This window comes from Equus caballus, chromosome 1 (assembly GCF_041296265.1).
Source record: "Equus caballus isolate H_3958 breed thoroughbred chromosome 1, TB-T2T, whole genome shotgun sequence".
Taxonomy (NCBI): Eukaryota; Metazoa; Chordata; class Mammalia; order Perissodactyla; family Equidae; genus Equus; species Equus caballus.
Window position 1 is genome coordinate 157,068,013 of NC_091684.1, and position 26,319 is coordinate 157,094,331.

General features: G+C 38.1%; 1 protein-coding gene across 4 annotated transcripts in view; it reads left to right on the forward strand.

Annotated features, from left to right (window-relative positions):
- Positions 1 to 22,358, forward strand: part of SLC30A4 (solute carrier family 30 member 4) — a 31,921-nt gene extending 9,563 nt beyond the window's left edge. For 2 of the 4 annotated variants that reach the window (XR_011426772.1, XR_011426770.1), the window contains exons 4-9: positions 4,847 to 5,077; positions 13,228 to 13,381; positions 15,347 to 15,548; positions 16,253 to 16,358; positions 17,154 to 17,288; positions 17,897 to 22,358. Coding sequence is in view for 2 of the 4 variants with exons in the window: in XM_070237171.1 (XP_070093272.1) it covers positions 13,228 to 13,381; positions 15,347 to 15,548; positions 16,253 to 16,358; positions 17,154 to 17,288; positions 17,897 to 18,051 (752 nt within the window). In the remaining 2 variants the exon portion in view is untranslated. The remainder of the gene's footprint in view (positions 1 to 4,846; positions 5,078 to 13,227; positions 13,382 to 15,346; positions 15,549 to 16,252; positions 16,359 to 17,153; positions 17,289 to 17,896) is intronic. The other 2 variants (XM_070237171.1, XM_023618187.2) reach the window with 1 other exon arrangement.
- The last annotated feature ends 3,961 nt before the right edge of the window (positions 22,359 to 26,319 follow it).

The following is a 26,319-nucleotide window of genomic DNA, read 5'->3' on the forward strand; positions in this document are numbered from 1 at the left end:
GCTGTCATTTGCTTAGAACCCAAAAGTTGACATTTAGGCAGCTTCAGCAAAACCTGTCTTAACCAGAATTAACATCTTGTTTTGTTTTGTAGAGACACTGACATTCTTGGCTAATATATCAATTAGTTTCTCCCCTTCTTTGTTACTTTTTAGCCTAATCTTAACTCAGCATCTAGGTCTTCCAAAATTTAGTCACTGGATCTTCTAGTGTAAAACTTGACATTGTACCTGAATGGCTGGCTATATTCCAAGTAGCTATCCAGGTCATCAGGTTGGGAAACTATCTTGCCTCCCCACCCCTCAGCACTCTTGGCTGCTACACAAGAAAACTAAAGCCTGAAGTGAGGTTTTTTCTATTATTTGTTAAGCCACTGCATAGTACATTTGGATGTGTTCCTGAAAGAAACTCCACTGCTTTACAACTTATTATACATTCATTTGTTTACTGATTGCCTTGGGGTTCTTTAAACCACTTCCAAATTGTTTTCAAACTTTAATTTTTTGTGATTTAAACACCTGCAGTTTAAGATCTAAAGCTCAAACGTAGCATCATGGAATGGAGATTTTACCTTCTTACACTGTTTGAAAGAGTGCGTTTCATTGAGTCCTGTGGTTCTTAATCTCCTTTAGGTTGTAGGCCCGTTTGAACTCTAATAAAAACAGTGGAACTCTCCCTCCAGAAACGTGAAAGAACAGAACATATAAAGTCCTACATATAAGTTAAGAACCCATAATCATGAAAATCCTGTTAAATATTGAACAAGTCTTAGTATTTATCTAGATGGGTTCTTTGTTTCTTCATAAATATCAAGCGCTGTGAAAAGGTGAGAGAATATAGAACTGACTGGTCCTATTGGGTCTCTGGAAGTTTCTGTAGAAAGTCAGATCTCTCGCTTTCCTTAAAGGTACTAAGTTCAAGATATCTAAGCCTAGATATCAGCATTTGACGCCTGTCTCTCCTGAGAATCCATTGAAATGAAAAGTACCAAATCAGCAAAGGGAAACAATAGGTCACCAATAAACAAAAAATTTTTAGAAATTTCTGGAAGTTGGAAAGTAGATGGGAGTGGGTTGAAGGAAGAAACAAGCCAAGATGCTGCAACCTGGAGTACACTGAGCTAGGAACTGGATCCGCCCAACAGATCTCCAAAGAAGACTCAGGGACAGAGATGAGCAGAAGTGAGAATTGGCGCTAAAAACAAGGAAAATTAATTGAGTGACTATAAATGGGAAACTGCTCCCACTAGTCCACTATGCCTCTACCTTCCTCCCACCCCACCTCCACTCAGGCAGCCTGCATTTTCCTCCATGTAAAACACCAGATAGTTCTTCCAGAAAGAAATTGAACGAAACGTTTAGGGAAAGCTGAGGCTTCCAGTCTGGGTGTTGATGCTCCAAAATAAGTCTTCTTTATACAAGAATTCAGGGTTCTGCAGCCTTATGGCTTGGTCCTCCACCTACTCACCCTAAATAATGCACATGTCCTCATCTGCCCTGCCCTACACCCCTTATACACCAGCCATTTTAACTAGTTTATGGCGTATCCTTCTGGCATTTCCTTTTTGCCAAGGACAGTTTCCCTGTCCTTCTGCCCTAAATGTGAACAGACAACCAAGGATCTTTCAGCAAATTAGGAAAACCAGCAGCATGAAAGAAAATGACCAAAACTAAACTAACAGAAAAATTAGTCCTAGAGGAAAAAAGAGATGACTTAAGGAACAAAAGAAAATGCTTTAAATTATCTTATTAACATATTCAGAATAATGAAATGGTAAAATATTTTTTAAAAGAAAATTACAAGAAAAAGCTCTTTGAAATTGAAATATTCCTGAAGTTAAAAAAATTTTTTTTCAATAGAAGGACTAGAGAATATAATCAAGAAAATCTCCCAGGACATAGAATAAAAAGATAAAAACATGAGGAAAAAGTTAAAAACTATAAAAGAATAATCTAGGAGGTCCAAAGTTGTACTATTAAGACCCTCAGGGGGGCCAGCCTGGTGATACAGCAGTTAAGTGCGCGCGTTCTGATTCAGCAGCCTGGGATTCACCGGTTTGGATCCCGGGTGTGGACATGGCACCGCTTGGCAAGCCATGCTGTGGTAGGCGTCCCACATATAAAGTAGAGGAAGATGGGCACGGATGTTAGCTCAGGGCCAGTCTTCGTCAGCAAAAAGAGGAGGATTGCCAGCAAATGTTAGCTCAGGGCTAATCTTCCTCAAAAAAAAAAGACCCTCAGAAAAAGAGAACTTAAAAAATAAAAGGGAATGACTGCTTAATGGGGATGGGGTTTCTTTTGGGGGTGATGAGCATGTTGGAATTAGAGAGTGGTGGTTGTTGCACAACCTCATGCATATACCTAAAGCCACTGAATTGTACATTTTAAAATTGTTAAAATGGTGAATTTTATGTTATATGGATTTTACCAAAGTTTTTAAAAGTCATCCAAAAAATAAAAGGAAGAGAATTGTTAAGATATAGATAGATGAGTATTTTCTAGAGCTAAGGAGGGGATCAAGCCTTCATACTAGACAGGCCTTTGGCGATCTTCTTTTTCTTCTTTTGTATTCAAAAATCTTGTTAGGATATCTCTAGATATAGAACTTATTTCACTTATTCTGCTCTTTGAAGCAATAGTGGAAATAATGTACGAAAAACTTATGGTGACTTGGGGAGGATTGTAAAGACAATAAAGATATGTAGAATTGAATAGAGCTATAAACCAAAGCGGTGGCTGTCCTTGTGTTCCACAAAATACCACTGCTTCATGAGTAATCTCTCAAAGTTCTGTGGGGGGAAGTATGTTTACATTGGACACATTTAAATAGTATAGCTCTTGTGACTTCTAATACTGAGACTTAGGGATTCAGGTCCTAGAGAACATTGCAGAAGGAATCCCCCTAAGAAACTTCTGGTTTGTTACTGTTGTTGAATTTTGTTTTGTTTTGATGGCATATGGAGTGGGATGGGGGTTGGTTTTTTCTTTGTTGATTTATTTTTTAAATATGTAAAACATAGGCTGCAGAAGTAAAAAATATATATATATTTTTTAAAAGAAATGATTTACTCAGAGAAGTCTTGCTGTCATTCTCTCCCCTCCAACCCATCCTCCCTCCCACTCCCTATTAGTAACCATTTTAATTAGGTTCTGGACTATCCTTCCAGCATTTCCTTTTGAAAATATAAGCAAATACATTTATATGTTCATGTCTGGCTCCCTGCTATCCTTTCTTCTGCCAACGGCAGCATAGTGTACACCTGGTTCTAAACCTGGAGGGGTGTGTCTGTGAATGATAGTCAGACATTAGTATCATTCCCTAAATTTATTTCCTTTTTGTGTTCTCATAACACTTTATACATACCTAATACCATTTATCACATTTCTATAGCTATTTTCATGAAACTCTGTCTCATTCTAGACCATGAATTAGGTAGGGACAGGAACAGATAATATTAAAATCTATGTGTCTGGACTAATAAGTGCTGTATAAGAGACTGTTAATCGAATTGTTGCATATTCATGCTGAGTAAATAAGGATATGAAATCTGTGATAATTTAATATAGCTCATGATCTCCAAGTCATTTGTGTTTGGGGTAAATTAAACCAATTACCAAATTGGGAGTAAGGGTATTTTTGAAATTTTGGGACTAAATATTTGAATCTTGAAAACATTTATCTCTGTTCTGAAACTGTGATCATGTTCACAGTCTAGACTATAAAAATTTATTTGATCCATAACATAGCAGGCAGTACAGCCTGACTGATAGGTCCTTTGGGTGCAGAAAGCAATTAGTCAGAAGGGAGTTTCTTCTTCCTTCTCTCTGTCGGGCTGGTCCTATTTGTTTGTTTTGGTACTTACTACTTTAGTTTTAGGTTCAGATCTGAGATCGGCAGTTTTCCTAGCTATATGACCTTTTGAAGAGTGATTTAATCCCTCTAAGTACAAGTTTCTTCTGTAAAACAGGGATGTTAATACTTGTATTGCAGAATTGTAAAAAATACATGAGGTAAGGTGGTAAGGTACAAGTACCTAACACGGTCTCTGGCACAGGGGAAGTTCCCAGTAAAAGTTAGTTCAGGTCTTCTTTTCCTTCCCTCTTCTACCTGCCAGTATATCATCTTACCTGGACTTCTCATAGCTCTCAAAATGGTCCATGCTCCAGAACTGCCTACCTTCCCTTCTCCCGCAGGCAGATTCTTACTCTCTCAGCATAACTCTCTCAGCCAGGTAGTAGGGGAAGGTAAGATGATTCACCCTGATGATTAAATGACAGTTTCTAAAGATGTGCTTTTTAACTCAGGTCTTTGGTAACATTTTTGTCAATATAACAAGATTTGTTTTAGCAAAAATCATTCAGTCAAGGTAAGAGAAGGGTGGTTTTAGATTTGAGGAGTGAGCCGAGATGGCTGTCCCAGGGGTCAGGTCTATTCTCTTAGTACTTTCCTTTCCTCCGTGGGAACTCACGAATTGTGTAAAATCATTCAGGTTTTTCTTTTCCTTTTCTTTCTTTCTTCATTGCTTTACAGTGAGCTATAATGGCAGCTCTTTTGTGGGAAAAGGGAAAGCAGGGTAGGAACCATATGTGAGTTATTTTTAAATGCCTGGATATATTTGACTATGGGTATGGCATCTTATTCTGGAAGTTAATAAAATTTAGAGCTTAATGAAACCACACTGTAGGAGGACACCCACAAATCCTGGAGGGCACCCACAAATCCTGGAGGACGCCCACAAATCCCAGACAAAAGGGATGTGCTGCCCCATCCCCCTGCTTACTCCCTACTTTTATCCTTCTCTGTGGATTATGAGCATAACTGACTTTATTTATATGGCTTTTCTTCCAGTTCTTGGGCTGAAGAGGCTGCATGGATTAGATACAGATAGTGATCATGTGAAAGGACTGTACTAAGCAGAGTTGTCTGTGTTTGAAATAAAAAGCAAGATGTACACTTCAGTAATGCAAACCATCAGCCTAGGTTAGTGGCAAAGCGACAGTGCAGGAGTCTTTCGTAGCAGTGTGTAGTTCTACTGAGCCAAGACCTTGGCAGATCTGGCTAGATGATGGTTGTCCTGAGGTAGGTATATGGTTATAATGCTAATTCTATGTAGTTTGTTATTTTATCCCCTGATGCTAAAGGAGCACAAAGTATTCAGCTAAAAAAGTCTCTTCCCCCATACATGCAGCTCAAAAAAATCTCTTCTCCCTAGTTAATGATTCATTTTAACAACTTCCTCCCACCCCTGACAAGAGTTATACCTATTAATTATTCACATCTTAGTGAGAATTAATTCATATCACATGAACATCTATAGGAAAAGAATAGGTAGTTCCTAGAAATGGGAGTTTTTACTGAGGCAGAAGGAAGACATGAGAAGGTGGTCAAAGACGGATAGCCAAAAGTCAGCTTGAGGGTACTGGGCACCTTGGGTATGGGGTAGGGGAATGGTAAGAAGGCAGGAAATAGGAGATTATACAATAGGAGGTGAGAGGATCCAAGACAAACTTTGCAGTTTAGCTTGGCATTCTGGTGGCAACAGTGGGCCACTGAAAATCCTATATGATGTCTTTTTTTTTTTGAGGTAACATTGGTTTAGAACACACAGATTTCAGGTGTACATCATTATATTTTGATTTCTGTGTAGACTACATCATGTTCACCCCCCAAAGACTAATTACATCCATCACTGTACACATGTGCCCTGTCACCCTCCTCCCTCCCCCTTACCTCTGGTAAGCACCAATCTAATTTCTGTATCTATGTCTTTTGTTGTTTTTATCTTCTACTTATAAGTGAGATCATATGCTATTTAGCATTCTCCGTCTGACTGACTTCACTTAGCATAATACCCTCAACGACCATCCATGTTGTCACAAATGGCAAGGTTTCATCTTTTTTTTTCTTCTTCTCCAAAATGCCCTCCAGTACATAGTTATATATTCTAGTTATAGGTCCTTCTAGTTCTGCTATGTGGGATGCCAACTCATCCTGGTTTGGTGAACGGTGCTAGGTCTGCGCCCAGGAAACAAACCGGTGAAACCCTGGGCCGCCAAAGCAGAGTGTGCAAACTTAACTACTTGGCCATGGGGCCGGCCCTCACCTTTTTTTTTTAATAGCTGAGTACTATTCCATTGTGTATATATACCACATCTTCTTTATCCCTTCTTCCTTTGGTGGGCACTTAGATTGTTTCCAAGTCTTGGCTATTGTGAATAAAGCTGCAGTGAACATAGGGGTGCATATATCTTTACACATTCATGTTTTCATGTTCTTTGGATAAACACCCAGCAGTGGAATACCTGGACCATATGGTAGTTCTATTCTTAGTTTTTTTAGGAGTCTCCAGACTGTTTTCCAAAGTGGCTGCACCCGTTTATATTCCCACCAGCACTGTATGAAAGTTTCATTTTCTCCACATCCTCTCCAAATCTTGTTATTTCTTTTTTTTTTTTTTTTTTAAAGATTTTATTTTTTCCTTTTTCTCCCCAAAGCCCCCCGGTACATAGTTGTGTATTCTTCGTTGTGGGTTCTTCTAGTTGTGGCATGTGGGACGCTGCCTCAGCGTGGTCTGATGAGCAGTGCCATGTCCACGCCCAGGATTCGAACCAACGAAACACTGGGCCGCCTGCAGCGGAGCGCGCGAACTTAACCACTCGGCCACGGGGCCAGCCCCTACAAATCTTGTTATTTCTTGTCTTCTTAATTATAGCCATTCTGACCAGCATGAAGTGATATCTCATTGTAGTTTTGATTTGCATTTCCCTAATAATTAGTGATGTTGAACATATTTTCATGTGCCTGTTGGCCATCTGTATAACTTCTTTGGAAAAAATGTCTGTTCAGATCTTTTGCCCATTTTTTAATTGGGTGGTTAGATTTTTTGTTGAGATGTATGCGTTCTTTGTATATTTTGGATATTAACCCCTTATCAGATATATGGTTTGCAAAGATCTTTTTCCAATTGTTACGTTGTCTTTTCATTTTGTTGATGGTTTTCTTTGCTGTGCAGAAGCTTTTTAGTTTGACGTAGTCCCATTTGTTTATTTTCTCCTTTGTATGATGTCTTTAGCCTGAGTATAGTAGGGTTGTCTGTGGCTGAGTTGAAATACAAATACTGGTTTGGAAGTCCTAGGAACATCGAGTACAGCCCACTGATTTTCTTTCTGTTTCTTTCCTAACTTTTATTGGAAGAAGGTGGAAAAGAGGAATAGCATGAAAGGAAGTAGAAGAGAGAATGTATCTCCACTCTCCTTCCGTGTTCATTTTTATAGACCTCTGAAACCTGACTTTAGATGTTTGCTATCTAATTCTTTGAGGCAATAGAAAGACAAGTGTTATATAATTTAAGGGAAATATACTCATTATTGGCATCATAGCATTAGCAAAGTTAACAGTTATGATAGGCCAGTACGTCTAGGCAGCACTCATGAAAAGCAAGTATACTCGGGTTGAGTGTGGTTTACATAGTTGAAGCAAATTGCTGCTCATTCACTGAATAGGTGCTCAATAGTTACCTGTTCAATGAATGAATAATAGTGTAGAGTGGGGAGACAGGCAGTAAATATGTATACAGGCACAACATAATCATAAACTGTATTAAATGCTACAAAAAGAAAGAATAAGGTACTATGATGGAGGATAAAGAAGGGCAGAGAAAGACTCAGTGTTTTTCATATGAACCCTGAAAACCTCTAGTTTTGGCAATTTATAGATGTGTTAAAATGTGCTGTAAACATTTTTCATATTATATAGTGCTATCTTTTTCATTTTTCTCCCAAAGCCCCCCAGTACATAGTTATGTATTTTCAGTTGTGGGTCCTTCTAGTTGTGGCATGTGGGATGCCACCTCAGCATGGCTTGATGAGCAGTGCCATGTCTGCACCCAGGATTCGAACTGGCAAAACCCTGGGCCACCGAAGCAGAGCGTGCAAACTTAACCACTCGACCGCAGGGCCAGCCCTCTATGTGCTATCAAAACTTGATAACATCTATGTTTTATCCCTTTTAATTTTTTTTCTTACCATTTATTAGCCATTCAGACCAAAACTGTTTATTACCTGTTTGTGAAATTCAGGGTATGTTTTGGTCTTTATTAGATCATTGACCATAAACATTTGTTTATATTTTAGCTGAATGAAAAGACCCAAGTGGTGTTAGAACAAAAACACGTATTCACTCATCTTGCTCCCTCCTCTAATGCTACAGTTCAGCCAGGTGGAGTGATTTAGTTATTTGTGTGTAGAGTAGCAATATGTTAGAACTACTATCATAATAGGTTTTCTAGAATTTCCATAAAAGTCTCATTCAAGAGTTTTTCATTTTGCTAAATTTCCATTTAGTCAAGTTTATCTAAAGCTAATGGGGTAGTAACCCTCACAGAAATCTAGAGTTTCAATTGTGAAAGTTCCTGGGTCTCCTTTAGAAAATGAAAAATCCATGTTATACACTCCTTTTGTCCCGAAAACCTTTATTGTATGTTAGTATGTGACTGGAGACCAACCCAGAGTATGAAGGAGAAGACTGGAGCAAATCATAATTTGGTGTTGATTGAAAGCTTCCCTCCCTCTTAAACATCTGGGGAAAAAACATCTTGCCTATGTTTATCTGCATTCCATCATGTTAAAAACGCTATGAGAAAAAATTTGAAACACCAATTAGTCCTATTCGTGATATTTCACCAAAGTTTAATTTATTCACAATGAAAGAGCTTTTTGTTCTTTTTGTCAGATTAAATGATGTTATTACTATAAGGATTTTTAGCTGTAGAGTATTATCTGTGCCTTATACTTTTCAATCATAAATCTCAGCCCTAAAAGTCTACTTAAAATTTTGGGGATTTTTTTCTTTTGCATTTATCAGTATTCTGTTGAGAAGAAATTTTGACAAGTGATTAAAATAAAAAATAACAGATGAATGTCTTTGCTTTTCACCAAGGGAACCAGATATGAGGCATACTCCTTATTAATTGCTAGAAAAGGGGTATCATTGATAGCTGTGTCCTAATATGTCATTTTGGGAATTTCTAGCAATCAGCTGAATTCTATTACTATTAGCTGTGGGCAGGCATTGGGGTCCCTTCTGTGCTACTCACGTGGGTGAAAACTGTGGCGTGGAAAACCAAGTTCCCAGCTGCAGTCCTCAGGGGCCTGGCGGCCTTCCAAGGGTGGGAATCCTCCCTGCCAAGCAACTCTGTTCATGCTTTACTGACTTTCATTTTATTTTATTTTGAATGTGATTTTGCCTTATGTAAGAGTTCACAAAAAGGTAATTTTAAGTGTTTAGGAAAATTATCATGGGATGTGGGGTTGCCACATTTAGCACACACATACACACACACTCTTACATGGTGCCCAATATGTCTGAAATATTGCATGGGACATATACTGAAAAATTATTTGTGGGGCCGGTCCCGTGGCAGAGCAGTTAAGTTTGCGTGCTCTGCTTCGGCGGCCCAGGGCTTGCCACTTCAGATCCTGGGTGTGGACCTGTGCACTGCTTGGCAAGCCATGCTGTGGCAGGTGTCCCATTATAAAGTAGAGGAAGATGGGCACAGATGTTAGCTCAGGGCCAATCTTCCTCAGCAAAAAGAGGAAGATTGGCGGTGGATGTTAGCTCAGGGCTAATCTCCCTCAAAAAATATATATATATTATTTGTCGTTTATCTGAAATGCAAATTGAACTGAGCATCCAGTATTTTACCTGGCAGATTTACAAGGTAACTGTATAATTTATCATCCAAACCAGGACACTTTTGAGAGTGAAATGGGGCACTTTTAATAACTATGCTAGGACAACAGGCATAAATTGGGACGATCCTAGGAAAACTAGAAAGTGTGGTCAACCTAATTATAGGTGGGTTTGAAAGAATTTTTAATTATTGGTTTTAGACTTTTATAAGCAATAACATGTCATTAACTTGTATAGCTATGAATCTTTATAAATGGAAAGTGTATTGCTTCATAATTCATATTAAAAATTTGACTAAGGCATCTTAAAACTATGGTGGTCTAATTGCCAGCTTCAACCTTGACACATGATTAAAGTTCTTTGTTTTTTTGGAAGAGTTTGAGAAGGATTGGTACTTTTTTTTTCTTTTTTTGAGGAAGATTAGCCCTGAGCTAACATCTGCTGCCAATCCTCCTCTTTTTGCTGAGGAAGATTGGCCCTGAGCTAACATCCATACCCATCATCCTCTATTTATATGTGGGACGCCTACCACAGCATGGCTTGCCAAGCAGTGCCATGTCCACACCCAGGATCTGAACCAGCAAACCCCAGGCCACTGAACCGGAACGTGCGCACTTAACTGCTGCACCACCAGCCGACCCCTGGATTGGTACTTTTTAAATACCAATTTTAAAGAGCATTAAAGTTCTCTCTCTTTGTGAGTAAAAGGAGGAAGCTACCACTAGTACATGAGATTTTACAGTTTAAATATTTTTAATTATTTCTTCTTTCTTTAGATTATTTGTATGCGTGTATTATACCCTCAGCCAGCCCTGGGGGTCTAGTGGTTAAGATTCTGCGCTCTCATCACCACGGCCTGGATTTGTTTCCCTGTCAGGGAACCACACCACCCATCTGTCATCTGTCACTTGTCATTTTGTGGTGGCTTTGAGTTGCTCTGATGCTGAAAGCTTTGCCACCCGATATTTCAGATACCAGCAGGGTCACCCATGATGGACAGGTTTCAATGGAGCTTCCAGATTAGGAAGAAGGACCTGGCCACCCACTTCCGAAAAAATTGGTCATGAAAATCCTGTGAATAGCAGAGAATTGTCTGATAAATTCAAGATAAGAAGATGGTGCAAAAAGACCAGTCCAGGTTCCTCTCCTGTATACAGGGTCACTAAGAGTCAGAATCTATTCGACGGCACTGACAACAGTAAATTTTACCATCAGCAGTTATAACTTAAGAAATTCCATGTATTTTCTGTCTTGTATTTGGCTTAATTCTTCTCTTTTAGCCTATTTACTTCTTGTTTTTTGGGATTTACTAAATAACCTATTATTCACATTGAACTTATTCTTCTAAATTGTATACCTTTTATCTTCTCTTGCTCAACCTAACTTCATCCTACAAATTCATCCATAAATATCTGAGTAACTGCCACATGTCAGTCACTCTGCTGAGTGCTACAGGAATGTGACATGAAATGAGACTTGCTCATATCCTCAAGGAGCTTAGAGTCCACTGAGTATCTCCACCGCCTTGTACGTTTCAGTTGGTCTTGTCTCTGTCTTCTTCAGCCCTCTGTCTCTTTGGAGGTATGAGGATTAGTATGTTAGGTGTACTGTGGTTTTGAATAGGAATTGTATGTTTTTGTCTTATTCCAGCATTTCTTCTTTTGATGCACAGAATTTTGTTGGAGTTTTGGCTACATTAATGAGATGTCTTCAGGAAACAGCTTATAACTGCTAGATAATTTTTCTGTGTTGTAGTTTATGAGTTGGAATAAAAATGTGTCAAAGTCCAACATACTTGAACTGTCTGAAACCTTTGAGCAATGAGTTGACCTGGATAACAGTTTTCCAGATTGTTTTACCTTTCAACACTTAACAGGATTAATGTCTGGTTTCTCTAAAAGAAAAATTTTCTTTGAAAGTATTTTCTTGCTTTTATTGTTTTGAGTGTCAACATTTGTTTAATATAATAATGTTAGTTAATTATTTAAAAATATACTTCACATTGCCCTATTTTTTATTTTGCAAAGATATAAAATTATTTCTACTTTATCACATGTAGAAAATTTATATAATATAAAAGCAAAATAGTGCAGAGTCTTCCCTGTCCTAGCCACACATTCTCCTCACCCATTCTCCTCATAAGCAGTTTTGTATCAGTATTTTGTAAATCCTTCAAAGGTTGCGTGACAGATTATTATTTACATAATTTTTTTTTAAATTTTCACACAAATGGTAACATACCATACACACTGTTGTGTACTTTGTTTTTTTCACCTAACACCATATCTTGGAAATTATTCCTATCAGAATATAAAGAGCCTGACTCCCTTTTTTTTAAACAGCTGCATAGTATCCATGTTACAAGGCCCCTACTAATCACTTTTTTCATTGTTTCCAGTTGTTTGCTATTATATACAATGCTTGATGAATAGCTTCATAACATACCTCATTTAGCACACGTGCAACTCAATTGACATGAGTATGTCTATTACTAGGAGAGGAATTCCTAGGTCAAAGTGCATTCATAAATACTTGCATGCCTTAAAAAATGTGTTTGTTTTTCTTTAGCCTAAAGGTAATATGTGTTTGTGGTAGAAACGTAAAACATTTCAAATACTATTGAAAAAATGAAAGTGAAAAATAAATTCCCCAAGCTCCTAGTCCCACTTCCCAGATATAGCACTATGTTTCTTGAGATTATCAATTTGCACGATTTTTGTTTTTCTTTTTTCTTTTTTTATATAAATGGCCATGTGGTATTCTCTTATAGGTATATATCATAATTTACTCATTAAGTTCCTCATTGGTAGACGTTTAAGATGTCTCCAGATTTTTGTTGATACCACAGACAAAGCTATGGTGAAAAACCTTGTAGATACCTTTGCGTACATATGGATGTTCTTCTAACAGATAGATGCTAAAGTCCAGGAATATATGCATTTTAAATTTTGATTAGTTTTACTAATCGCTCTCTAAAAAGATAGTTCCTTTTGCTACTTCCACCAGTATATCCTTGCTCTGGCTATTATCAAACTTTTTAATCTTTGCCAATTTAGTAAAGGACAAAAAAGAATCTTATTCTTATTTAAATTTTTTATATTATGATTGATTTTGATAAATTGGCCATTTCTGTTTATTTTCTGTATATTACTATTTCTAAGTTTTTTACCCATTTTTCCTATGGGTTCTATATGTTATTGATTTGTAAGTGTACTCTTCTATTAGGAAATTAGTCTGCGGTCATGTATCTTACAAATATTTCTTCTTAGTTTTTCACTTTTCCCATGTGTATGGTCTGTAAATATACATAATTCCACCCTAAAAAGATGCGGGGGAGGAGGGAGTGGTGGGAGCGAATTAATGGAGGATCCAAAGCAAACTGCTAAGTACTTTTTAAATAAGAAAAATAACATGACAAAAATGATATAGTGCTTTTAGCTCCTTAGAGGAGAGAAGATATAAGATTGTACAATATTTAGTTTGTATGAAGTCTAATAACCATGCTCTAATATATTTGTTTTTTATATTTCTCCCTCCAGAGGTTTTGTCGGCTATGATTAGTGTGCTCTTGGTGTATATACTTATGGGATTCCTCCTATATGAAGCTGTCCAAAGGACTATCCATATGAAATATGAAATAAATGGAGATATAATGCTCATTACTGCAGCTATTGGGGTTGCAGTTAACATAATGTAAGCTCTGCCTTTTAAAAAAATTTAGTTGGCTTTACTTTTTAGAGCAGTTTTAGGTTCACAGCAAAATTGAGCAGACCGTACAGAGATTTTCCGTATACGCTCTTCCCCCACACATGCATAGCCTCCCCCGTTATCAACATCTCTCAGCAGAGTGGTACATTTGTTACAACTGATGAACCCACATTGATAAAGCATTATCACAGAGTCCAGAGTTTACGTTAGGGTTCACCCTTGGTATTGTACATTCTGTGGGTTTGGACAAATTTATAATGACATATATCCACCTATATAGTGTCATACACTCTATATCGTTTTCACAATATTTTCAATTACTGTGAATTTAGATACATGCATTCAGTAATGTGCAATGATATTTTTATATATTTTTAAATTATATAGTACATTAATTTTTCTTATAAATGTTAATAAAACACTGTTGGAATTATAAATTCCTCATTAGTTTGCTCAGGTATACTGAAGTTTGACTAACAATCAGGAATTTAAGTAGGACAGTTTTTTTTTTTAATTTAACTTTTATAATACTTTTATGTTAACTAGATTTTTTTTTTCCTTAAGATTTTATTTTTCCTTTTTCTCCTCAAAGCCCCCCGGTACATAGTTGTGTATTTTTAGTTGTGGGTCCTTCTAGTTGTGGCATGTGGGACACTGCCTCAGCAAGGCTTAACAAGCAGTGCCATGTCTGTACCCAGGATCCAAACTGGCAAAACCCTGGGCTGCCGAAGCAGAGCGTGTGAACTTAAGCACTCTGCCACTGGGCGGGCCCCAAGATTTTTTTTTTTTTAAAGATTGGCACCTGAGCTAACATCTGCTGCCAGTCTTCTTTTTTTCCCTTCTTCTTCTCCCCAAAGGCCCCCAGTACATAGTTGTATATTCTAGCTGTGAGTGCCTCTGGCTGTGCTATGTGGGATGCCACCTCAGCATGGTTTGATGAGCGGTGCCATGTCCGCGCCCAGGATCTAAACTGGTGAAACCCTGGGCGAAACTCTGCACCAAAGCAGAGTGCACAAACTTAAACACTCAGCCATGGGGCGGCCCCCCCAATTTTTTTTTAACTACCAATGTTTTTTCCTAAAAACTACCAAATTTTTAAGTTATATACTTAATCATTTGGATCAGGGGTCAGCAAACTTATTCTGTAAAGGGCCAGATAGTAAATATTTTAGACTTTGAGAGTCACACAATGTCTTTTGCAGCTACTCAATTCTGCTATTATAGAACAAAAGTAGCCATGTTCAGTGTATAAACAAATGAGTATGGCTGTGTTCCAATAAAACTTTATTTACAAAATCAGGCAGTGGGCCAAATACAGTCTACAGATGGTGGTTTGCCAATCCCTGCCCAGTGGCTTCCATTCATGCTTAGAATAAAATCAAAAATCCTTACCATGGCCTTTTTAATAAGATCCTGTGACCTCTCCAACTCATCTCCTAGCACTCTCGCTCATTTTATTCTAGCCACAATGGCTGTCTTGCTTTTTTTTTTAAGCATATAGAGCACATTTTCATCTCAGGGCCTTTGCCCTGGTATCCTTTTTGCCTAGAACACTCTTCTACCACCACTTGTTTCCTGACTTCTTTCAAGCCTCTGCTCAGGTGGAATCCGAGAGAGACTTTCTCTCACCACTTTCCCCATCACTCTCCATCCCCTTGCAATGCTTTACTTTTCTTCAAAGCATTTGCATTGCCTGGCAGTACATTATGTATTGATTTGTTTATTTCTCTGCCTTCCCTACTAGAACATAAGCTCTGTGAGGGTAGGGACATGTCTGTCTTATTCACTGTTTTGACTCCAGCGTCTAGAACAGTACCAGATACATAATAGGTGCTGAAATATTTATTAAATGAATGAGTTCCATGTTGCCTCAATAGTGTCTGATTAGTAACAGATATTTTTGTCAATAACATTAGGAAGAATAATAATGTTTTATTTTATTTTTAACAGAATGGGATTTCTGTTGAACCAGTCTGGTCACCATCACGCCCATTCCCACTCCCTGCCTTCAGATTCTCCTACCGTAGGTCCTGGGTGTGGACACAACAATGGGCAGGATAGCCTGGCGGTGAGAGCTGCTTTTGTGCATGCCTTGGGGGATTTGGTACAGAGCGTTGGTGTGCTAATAGCTGCGTACATCATACGATTCAAGGTAATATGATTGTTCATTTTTCTATTTTAACATACATTTAATTTCAACATTAAAACTAATGGTGATTGTCTTTTATCAGTATCCTGTACACCAAAGCCAGTCCTATTCATTTGCATTGATGCAGGCTTAATTGAGCCATCAGTCTATCTCTTTCACGGGCACAGAAGAAAAGAGTATCACCTCATGGGGTAACTTCTCTGTACTTGGCTTTGGTGGTGCCTTCACTGGAGAACTCAGTTTTAAGCCTTGTCACTGAACTGCTTGGTACTGGAATGCACACTTGACTAGAAATCCAGAGATAGGGTTCTAGCCTTGGTTCTGCCATTAAAATGCCTTGACCTTGAGCAAGTCCCTCAGTTCTAAACTTGAGTTTCCTCCTCTTTCATATGAGGGGCTTAGACCAGATAGATGGCTGCTAAAACTCCTTCCAGCTCTGATTGCCTGTGGTTCTGGGTGGAAGATTTAGAGACGGCACAGAGGAAAACAAGAGAACAGATGATTAAACTTCTAGAAATAGGTCCTACAAGGAAGGGCATTTAAACAGTCTAACAAAGAGTGAAGACATTTCTCACTTGCAATATCCAAGATCCAGTCCTGCTAAAGAAAGCTACAGAACAGGAGAAAGAGTATGCTGTGCTTTCCTTTACAGTCTGTTTTATGTCTGTCTATGTTTAATCACACAATTTTGATCTGTCACCTTTCAGCCAGAATACAAGATTGCCGATCCCATCTGTACATATGTATTTTCATTACTTGTGGCTTTTACAACATTTCGCATCATATGGGACACAGTAGTTATAATACTGGAAGGTAAGATCTCACTAACATCCCCATTGTGGGCTTATTACTTCCCTAAATCAGACTGGGGGTTAGGGAGACACTCAAGGGTAGGAGCCATGTCTTTTCCTTTCTTTTTACTGATACTTATCAGGCTGTGGTAACACCACCTTACGTGCATCTGACATATAGGAATCAATGCACTCTCCCTGTTACCTGTGGGATCCTTATAATAGCTAAGAAAAGGAGGTTAAGGCAGACGTTATCCCCATTTACCAAGAAGAAAATTGAGGTTGAGAGGGGTAACATACCTTGATTAAGGTCACTCTGCTAATAAACTGTGGAGCTAGGACAAGAATGCAACTCTGATTCTTAATGCAGTTGTGTTTAGTCGTTTATTAATTCCTTAATTTCCTTTTAACTTGCTACTTTATTGTATTTTCAACATCCCTGCCTTACTGATATTATGTATAAGTGTGTAAATATAAGTTCTCAATAGTAGTTTATCATCAGTAGATGTTCCTTTCTTTTCTTCTTTTTCTTTTTTTTGTCTATCCTAGCTGATTTGTTAAATGAAGTATTCTGGTTTGCTTGACATTCCTTTTTAGTAAGAATGAACATTTTTTTAAGTGTTTATTAACCTCTTGTATATATCCTGCTATATGTGTGTGCATGGTTTATCTTAAAGTATTAATATATTTTAAAGTGTTTGTTTAAACTGAATTTGGTAAAGCCATTTGGTTTCTTTGAAAAAAAGTCCTATCAGTAATGTGTAACTTTTTTCCCAAAGTAAACTTTATTTATAAGTGATATATTCTGAACTAATAGGTGTACCAAGCCATTTGAATGTAGACTATATCAAAGAATCCCTGATGAAAATAGAAGATGTATATTCAGTGGAAGATTTAAATATCTGGTCTCTCACTTCAGGAAAACCTACTGCCATAGTACATATACAGCTAAGTATGTTGCTGATGGGAAATACTGGGGTTGGTGTACTTCTATCTTTGGAATCTGTGCTTATAATTAAGTAGGAAGACTTTTCTGCTGAAAGATTTGTTTTAAGGGAGGGGTGAGGCTCTTAAAAAGGTGAATTGCTGGTCAATATTGCTAGCAGAGCAGTAATTTTTTATCTCTTTGATTTTTTGATCAGATTCATTTTTGCCTTCAGATTAAAGGCATTAATATATTTACCATGTTTTTCCTACATAAGAAAAGCTAGACTCCGTTTTTATTTCTTTAAATCATTTCACAGACTGATGCTTTTTATTTTTTTAATCAAAATAATACATGCATGTGATTTTTTTTAAAAGTGCAAAAGATGAAATACTTGTAACTGATGTCTTGTATTCTTTCTCTACCTGACAGTGGACTAGTGAGATTGGAATAATGAGAAGCCATTCTGGCTTTGTAGACTGACATACTTCTCTAACAGAATAGCTTCAAGAGAATAGAAGTCAAACTAACATAACTATGTTGACGTCATATTAAGGTTGTTTTTTCCCTGTGTCTTACTCACTAATGTGTAACTCTATGCGATGAATAGTAACGATATTTTCTTGACATTGCAGTTCCTGGAAGTTCATCTAAATGGGAGGAAGTGCAGTCCAAAGCAAAGCATTTATTATTGCACACGTTCGGCATGTATAAATGTACTATTCAGCTTCAGAGTTACAGGCAAGAAGGGGACAGAACTTGTGCAAATTGTCAGAGTTCCAGCACCTAATTTGATATGTTTTGGGGACTACTGCCTTATTCTCCTGCAGTCACAGACCTGAGAGCAATAAATGCACAACTAATGAGAAAATGGGATCCCTGACAGCTGTGTCCATATCAAGCACCAGGCTCGCCGAAACGGTCACTCCAGCCTGACAGTGCTAGTTTCTCTTTAATGGTAAACTGAGACTTCACCATGATTTTCAGATGAAGACGTTTCCAAAACACTGTTTACAGAATGAGACGTGACTCTACAGATACCTCATAGAAGACAATCCGAGACCGTACGTCATTAGTTATGACAGAGTACCTATCCTAGAGGAAGCATCAAGAATTCAGTATTTGCATTTAAAAATCCTTTTTAAAGACCACTTTATATCAAGCCAGTGCTGGAAAACTGAATTTTTTTTTTTATTATTATCTAATCTTGACACCCAGCCACCCAGCTTCTGGAATTTGACACCCAGCTCTCTGTTTTTACAGAAATTATTTCTCAACAGATTTCAGAAAGTACTAGTAATTATCCAGAGAGTGGAATAAGCATGTATTCCTAAGTGTTTCAGAGATGTTTTATTTCACAAATAAGTCTTAATGTTATTGTTATAGTTAATACTTTATAAACAACTTTTTCCAGATGTTACAGGGTTTTGAATCTCAAAGTTAGCATTTTTGGTTATTTGCAATCTTATCAAACCAGATCTTTACATATTGTGGTCACTGTCATTATTTAGGAAATATTTTAAGTATTATTCTGAATGGCAGAAATTAATCTTAAACGCAAATTACTATATGATAATTTAAAACAAAATATAGAAGCAAGGATGGGGTGTGGCCTTTCAAATTTAAGTCTTCTTGAAATCGCTTTTACTGTTCATGGAATTATCTTCACTTAAGAACAGCAAGAGACTGCAAATGTAAACAGTGGTCCTCTGTCTTTCTAAGAACTGCCTTACATTTTGTACAGAAAGTTCGCTAGGGACGTTGCTTCCCACCTCCATGCCACTTAATCTGTGTGGGCTTTTTCAGGGTGAAACTCTGGAGGGCCAAGTTTCAGTTTGCAATCCCCACCTCTCACGTGTAGATTAACCACGTTCCTCCAGAGAGAATTTCTGTTTGATGATATGGGTTTGGGATGCTCCATGGATTCCAGAAACTCTTAAGATATCATTTTGAGGTTTTCCAATAATACCATAGCAGAAATGCTCAAAGGGATTGAGGGAAGAGACTCCTCTGAGAAAACAAAACTTTCAAGGGTTTTGACCTTGTGTGTGTGTGTTTAAAGCACTGGAATAGGGATGGTCATTACATCTGTGTGGGTGAGAGGCTAAGCAAAAGTTTCCAAACCAAAGGCAGCCTAGTTGGTACAGTTGTGTTAGAGAGGCAGCTGTGAATATTCATGTTTCATTTTGCAACTGTTGGTGTTAGATTACCTTTATGCACATTAGGAGTCCGTTTTCAACAGAGACAGTTTCTTATACCAAGAATGGATATAGTTCTAGAGCAGAGTAACAGACGTCAGCGCAATGTACCAGACAAGTTGTGAAATTGAAATCCTAGATAGGCATGCAGGTGACTTATAAATGAAGAATAGGAAACAGATTTTCATCTTTCTGCCATGTTCCTCACTATACATAAACCTAAGATAAAACCTGGATTTACCTAAAAGATTGTTAAGAGTTGATGGTATCCAGTAAAGGGTTGATAAGGGTTAACGGTACCTAATAAAACCCAGTAAGTGTTTTTTGAATTGAAAATTTTGCTTTATGGGATTCTTATTGTGAATCTACTTACAATAATGATTTGAATTTTTCAAAAATTTTAGGAGCATATAAACTGTTTAAGTCAAAATATTCTTGAATAGAGAAGGCAAGTAAGAATAAACGAGAGGGATTTCAGTGGGCATCTGGGCATTTATGGACTTTGGGTACCTAGCGAAAGAAAGAATGTGCATTATATGCTAATGGTTTTCCCATATTTGCAGTTTCCTGTATCTGCTGAGCTTGTTTCTTGTAAACCTTCCTTTATCTTAAACAGGTGTATCTGACTTTTCTTATTAAATCCATTCAAGAATTGAAAAGGATCCTTTTGTAAAATGCAGAAACACTGAAAATTTTTGTAAATCTTAATTATCATGTTCTGCTTAAAATGAGAGGTACACATGAAGTTTCCTGTGCTTTGGTTTTTTTGTAGGAAGAACTACAGATTTTGTATTTGTATTTTACTGGGTCTGTGAGATTTGAGAACTGATAGATTTAACTTTTTGGAACTTGACAATACCCACAGAGAAGGACGTGAACGTAGCAGATACGACCAGGGACCGCACAGCTTCTGACACAGAGCGTTTGGTCGGCTTCACCCGCTGAGCTACACCCTCGAGTTACACTCCTCAGCCAGCTCTCCGGGAAAGAGCTCTCCATCGTCCTGTGGAAAGCTGTGGCTGAGTTTGGATAGGCACCTCGCATTGTTAATTTTGCACTGGGAAAACAGATCACAACGTAAAAACTGGGCAGTTCTTCAGTGCAATGTGTTTTAATTAACATTTGCAAATAATCAAGAGTTACTTGTGTACATAAACCTATATTTCACAACTCTGGCCAGGTGCAGCCTTCTGATTTATTTTAGGAAAAGACCTATTGTTTCATTAATGACCATGCTGCCTTAGAAATATAATGTGGGGGATGTAGTTCGATAAGGCATATTTTAGAGGGCTTTGAAATGCAGAACTAGAAGCGACTGGATTCCTGCATACAGTTCCATTAGCTGTGCCTTGTGTAACGTGAGCCCAGATCTTCACAACCTGCAGCTCCCATCAGTATTGTTTGCCAAATCACTGGATTTCTTATTTTACTGTTTCCTCTTCAACTTTGGATGATTCATTTCCATTTTCTAAAACCAAGTTTCCTGCTGTTAGGAGTCTCAGTGTTCTGGCTCTGTCTCTGGAACCCAGGTGTCCTCACTGACAGTGTTTGCCTTTAGTAGACTTCTCCCAGAATAGACACAAGCAGGATCAGATATGTGAGCTTCCCTGTCATTTTAATGTGAGGAAAAACCATCTTTCAGAGACAAAGCACCACTTATAAATGTGTTTCTAGGTGGGGAAGAGCCTTTTTTTAACAGCTGGTGGTTCCCGCTCCAGAGTTCTCTACTCACTGAACTTTAGAGTTTAAGTGTGGTCGAAATGGACTGCCCTGCGCACCCACAAGAGAAGATCTTCGCTCAGAAGACTGGGTCGTGTTTCCTCAAACCACCACTGTCACTACTTCAGGAGAGAGAATCATTCATTTCCAAAACAAGCACAATTAGCTAAATTTATTTTCTTTTTATGCATTTATATTAATTGGTTCCCCATAACGAATAAGGCATTCTTACAGAATTTGAGCCCCTTTGGAATATGGTTTTAGGCAATTTTGCTGTTGACTATACCTTACACAGAGTAAATTTAAAGTTACAGAATGTGTTCCTAGATATAAGATTGGTTCATTTGGTTCAGTTTGTCTTTGAACCAAGCTTAGTTCATGAGCCAGTTGGGTATTAGTCACAAATGAATAGTGACACCTTGCTATATGCTGTGTTGAGGGGAGGCAAGTCTGATCTCCAAATAATTGATGAAGCTTAATATCTCTCTAACCAAAATACCATTTGCAAACCCTAACTACAGATCTGTTATGTGCATCCCACCAGACAGGGCTTCAGATGTCCTTTACAGATTGCCAGTCAGGGATATTGGTTGTGATGTTGTAGGAGCGTGCAAACTGGAGAGAAGAAATCGCTGTGGGAGTTCCGCTGTATTGAATTGTGTGGGTGCATTCAGGCCAGCGTGTCATTGAATTCTCACTTACCAAGGGTTTAATCTGTTCTTCTAATCATGTGGTGAGGACCAACAAACATTTTCTGATTTTTGGTAAGATTGGAAAACATTTATGAAGGCTTTCTCAGTTAAATCTATGACAGTGTCAATTTAAATATTGCAATTAAGTATGTTCTGAAATAACTGTAACACAGAATTGGAATGTGCCAGTATGTCAGCTTTGCACCCGGAAGATACTGTATATTTGGAAAGCTTATGCTTCTCTAAATAAACAGATGTTAATAAGTAAGCCATATCACAGTTTAAGAAATTGTATATACTTTTCCATGTGCCCCTTGAGAAACCAGGTATTTTGCATATGATTGATTTTAGAAAGATTTTGAAGTTATGGTTTGTCCATGTAATTTAAGATTATAGCATATGTATATGTACTGTATTTGCAATTTTCAAATTGTAATTTCCTATACATTTATTAAATAAAGTATTGTTTTGCCATGTGGTTTATTAAATGAAAATGTACAGTCCCTTAAATTAAATTTCTGGTTTTTTTAAATTGACTAAGTAATAGTAGTAGGCCTTAGAACATAATCATCTCAAAAAGAAAAGCATTGGAGGGGCTGGCCCAGTGGCACTGCGGTTAAGTTTGAATGTTCTGCTTCAGCGGCCTGGGGTTCACCAGTTCAGATCCCAGGTGCGGACCTATTGCACTGCTTGTCAAGCCATGTTGTGGCAGGTGCCCCACACATAAAGTAGGGACAGATGGGCACAGATGTTAGCTCAGGGCCAATCTTCCTCAGCAAAAAGAGGAGGATTGGTGGCAAATGTTAGCTCAGGGCTAATCTTCCTCAAAAAAAAAAAAAAAATGAAAAAGAGAAAAGCATTGGAAAATAGATTATAACCTATCTAGTTTTAAAATCTCAGATTGTAATGCCCTCTTAGGTGTTTAAGAAATAAACCTGAAAAAAATCGTCCAGATAGGATAAAAAGAGATATTAAAAGAACCTTTATCTTTTTAAACCAGGTACTTTTAATGTCCCTACAGCCCCAGCAACAATGGCAGAAAGGAAAGAAAGCAGCCCCCGGGAGAGCAAGATTGGTGGGGACCGTGGTGAAGTCAGAATAATGACCTGACCAGTCTCCAATAGGGTGGACCAGGGGTCAGCAAACTTCACCTCACTGGCCGCACCCGGCCTGCAGCCTGTTCTGTGTGACCCAAAGAGCTGAGAAGGGTTTTTACATTTTTAAATGTTTAAAAAAAAATCAGAATAATGATAACATTTCATGATGTGAAAATTATGTGAACTTTAAATTTCAGTGTCCATAAATAGTTACCTGAACCCAGCCACGCCCATTCCATCATGGCTGCTATCACGTGGCAGTGACAGAGCTGCGTGTTTGCAACAAATATAAAATATTTACTATCTGTCCCTTCATAGGAAAAGTTTGCCGACCCCTGGTGTGCACTGCTGTACCACTTTAGGCTGTAACAGAAGATATGGACGCAGCAAGCCCCTCAAGAGCCGCCTGGAAGTTTCTGTGGGGTCAGTCTGAGGGCTACCTGAGTCTTTTCCTCCTTTCCAGAGGTCCTTTCCTCCCTCTACGTGTTTCCTTTTCTTTCTCCCCCTTGGGGAGCAAGATTTCAAACATCATCTATGTGCCATATGATCTCACGTTCATTAGCAAGGCAGTTTTCTACCAGGGTCCCCTGGATCAGTCAAGAATGCTTTTCAACGTAAAGCTCACTCACTTGACTTCTGAATTTTTCACTTAAGTTATGACAAAAAATAAAGGAAATAAAAATGTATGTATGTTGAGTACCTTATGTAGTTTGTGCCAACTGGCAGCTCACAAATAAGAAATCACATTTTATTTGCTAAATAAGGTGATAATTGGTTATCAGGCTTTTAAAATAATATGTTCTTTAAAGTTTTCCAGTTACCTAGGAAAAGACTCAACTATTTTTGAAAAATAGTTTTAATACAGTAATAGATAAGTAATACAGTAATTAAAGAGATGTTATATATTATTTGTCTACCTAGCTATATTTCTATTTTGAAATATCACTTTTTTGGTCCATATCAGATGCTAAAATAAATTCTAATTTGGGGTAATAGCTTACAAGCTCCAGCTTATGCTAAACTTTCAGCTTTATTTAATATATTAGCAGAATAACATTTTTTGATTATAATTCAACTCCAACTATGATCTATTATAATTTTTTTTTTTTTTTTGAGGAAGATTAGCCCTGAGCTAACTGCTGCCAATCCTCCTCTTTTTTGCTGAGGAAGCCTGGCCCTGAGCTAACATCCATGCCCATCTTCCTCCACTTTATACTTGGGACGCCTACCACAGCATGGCGTGCCAAGCGGTGCCATGTCTGCATCCGGGATCTGAACCAGCAAACCCCAGGCCACTGAGAAGTGGAACCTGCGAACTTAACCGCTGCACCACTGGGCCAGCCCCTATTATAATTATTATAAGTTATAAAATAGACTAAGCACAGAGAGGAAGTATGAAGCCTCATGACTAAATATTATCTCTACGGAATCATGTGTTTAAGATTAGGAGGTTTAAAAATCCAGCCTCGGTGAACTATCACTAAAGATCTCATCGCTGTCAAGCAGCATTCTGCTTTAAGGCTCTCATGTGACCTTTACAGAACAGGAACTGTAAAGTTTGGCCTATGGGTATTACCCAACAGACACAAAGATTATACTTTGCAAGTTACCAAATAGCTTCCACGTCTCCTGTCCTGGATTTTTCAAAAACTTGTTCTGGTTTGATTTTCAAATCCCTATTGTCTGTGTTTCACTTGCCAGTGTCTGCATATTGGTTTGTGGGGTGATTTTTTTTTTTTAACACTTTTGTTCACTTTAACAAAATGCTGACACTATGGAAAAAATGCGCATGGGTTGGTTTTTCTCCAAAGTATATTGAGCAATTTCTTTGTAAGACAATAGGATTTTTCTTACATAGGAAATTTTTAGAGACCTCATGAAAGCAAAAGGCCAACCCCAGAGCAAGACAGACCGCCTCCTGACTTGCCTAGTACTGAAGATCTGACGTCACCCTCCTCCATCATCTTTCCCTCACTCTCTTTTCAGAGGAAACCCGCTAACAGGGTAAATGGTTACAGGAATGTTTGCCCCTGAACAGTGGTTGCAGCAAATGTTTGGCCTCAGGGCAGGAAGAAGAACTGGGGTGAAGATGAGTTTCCTGGGCTTCTGTTAATTAGTCTGTCACATTCACCCGTGGAGGCTCCAGGGAAAACCCTGGTTCCCACAGGCTCTTAGTTACAGCATGCCTGAGTTTCAGTATTATTAGAACACAAGCCTATTCCATCCTCTCTTTGCTTTTTGTGTAAGAATATTTTCCAAAGTCCAGGATATTTTTAAAACCCCTCAAAAAGTATTACAGAATTTACAATGGTTTAACCATTCATATATATTTGGTTTTAGAACAATGATATTGATAACTGAAATACCATGACACCATGCTATTGAAATTGGGACATCTCAAAAAGTTGGTTCGATTGGTTGGAAATGGTTTTTTTCTGAAGTGGATTGAGACTACTTCCAGATGCCAAGAATTGCTCCTTGAACACCGCCTCCCTGCCACTGAACATATTATGGAATAGAACACAAAATTCCTATATATTTTTTAAATTAAATAGGAAACGAAACAATATTATGTTTTTGGAGAGCATCTTGGGCCACACCCTCACCCCCACAGATAGAAAATCACCATCCCATTAGGGATGGCTTGAGAACCTGGACTGCAGGATAAAGTCCGTGCTCTTGGTGCTGACACACAAAATCCTCTGATCGGGTGACTTTACTCCTCCACCCACCTCTCCATCCTCTCCTCCTCCGCCGTCCTACCTCCCGTGCATCAGCCATACCAAGCTACAGCCAACTTTTGGTTAACAGAGGAAATAATAATTGCTAACATTTATTGAGCCCTTACTGCATCTCACACACTGTGCTGTGCACTTTATATATTTAATCCTCATGATGGTACCTGGAAGATTATAATCTTCATTTTGCAAATGAAGAAACTGAGACCAGGGAAGTTTAAGCAACTTGCCCAAAGTCTTAGACGTAGAGTCGTACTGCAGGAATAGAAGGTCACAGGCAACTCTTAACTATAGTTACGACTAGTAAATATATAATACAAAAGGGATGCAATGTAGGCTACTGTAGTTAAAATCACAGCCAAGCTTTAGATAATAGGTGTAGAAAAGTAATGTAAGTGTAATAGTTTAGGAGCTCAACTTTATGTAACTACGCACAAGCTTGGTAAAATGTAGCCAAAAGTTTGCTCTGTTTCTTAACTGAGTTCTTGTTCTTTGAGGCACCAGAATGGCACTAAATCAGGTCTCTGCATGTTCCCCTCACTCGCCCTTTATCTCTTCATTCCTCAGCCCTCACACCCATGCCTGGGAGGGGTCAGATCCAAGCCGCAGGGGCT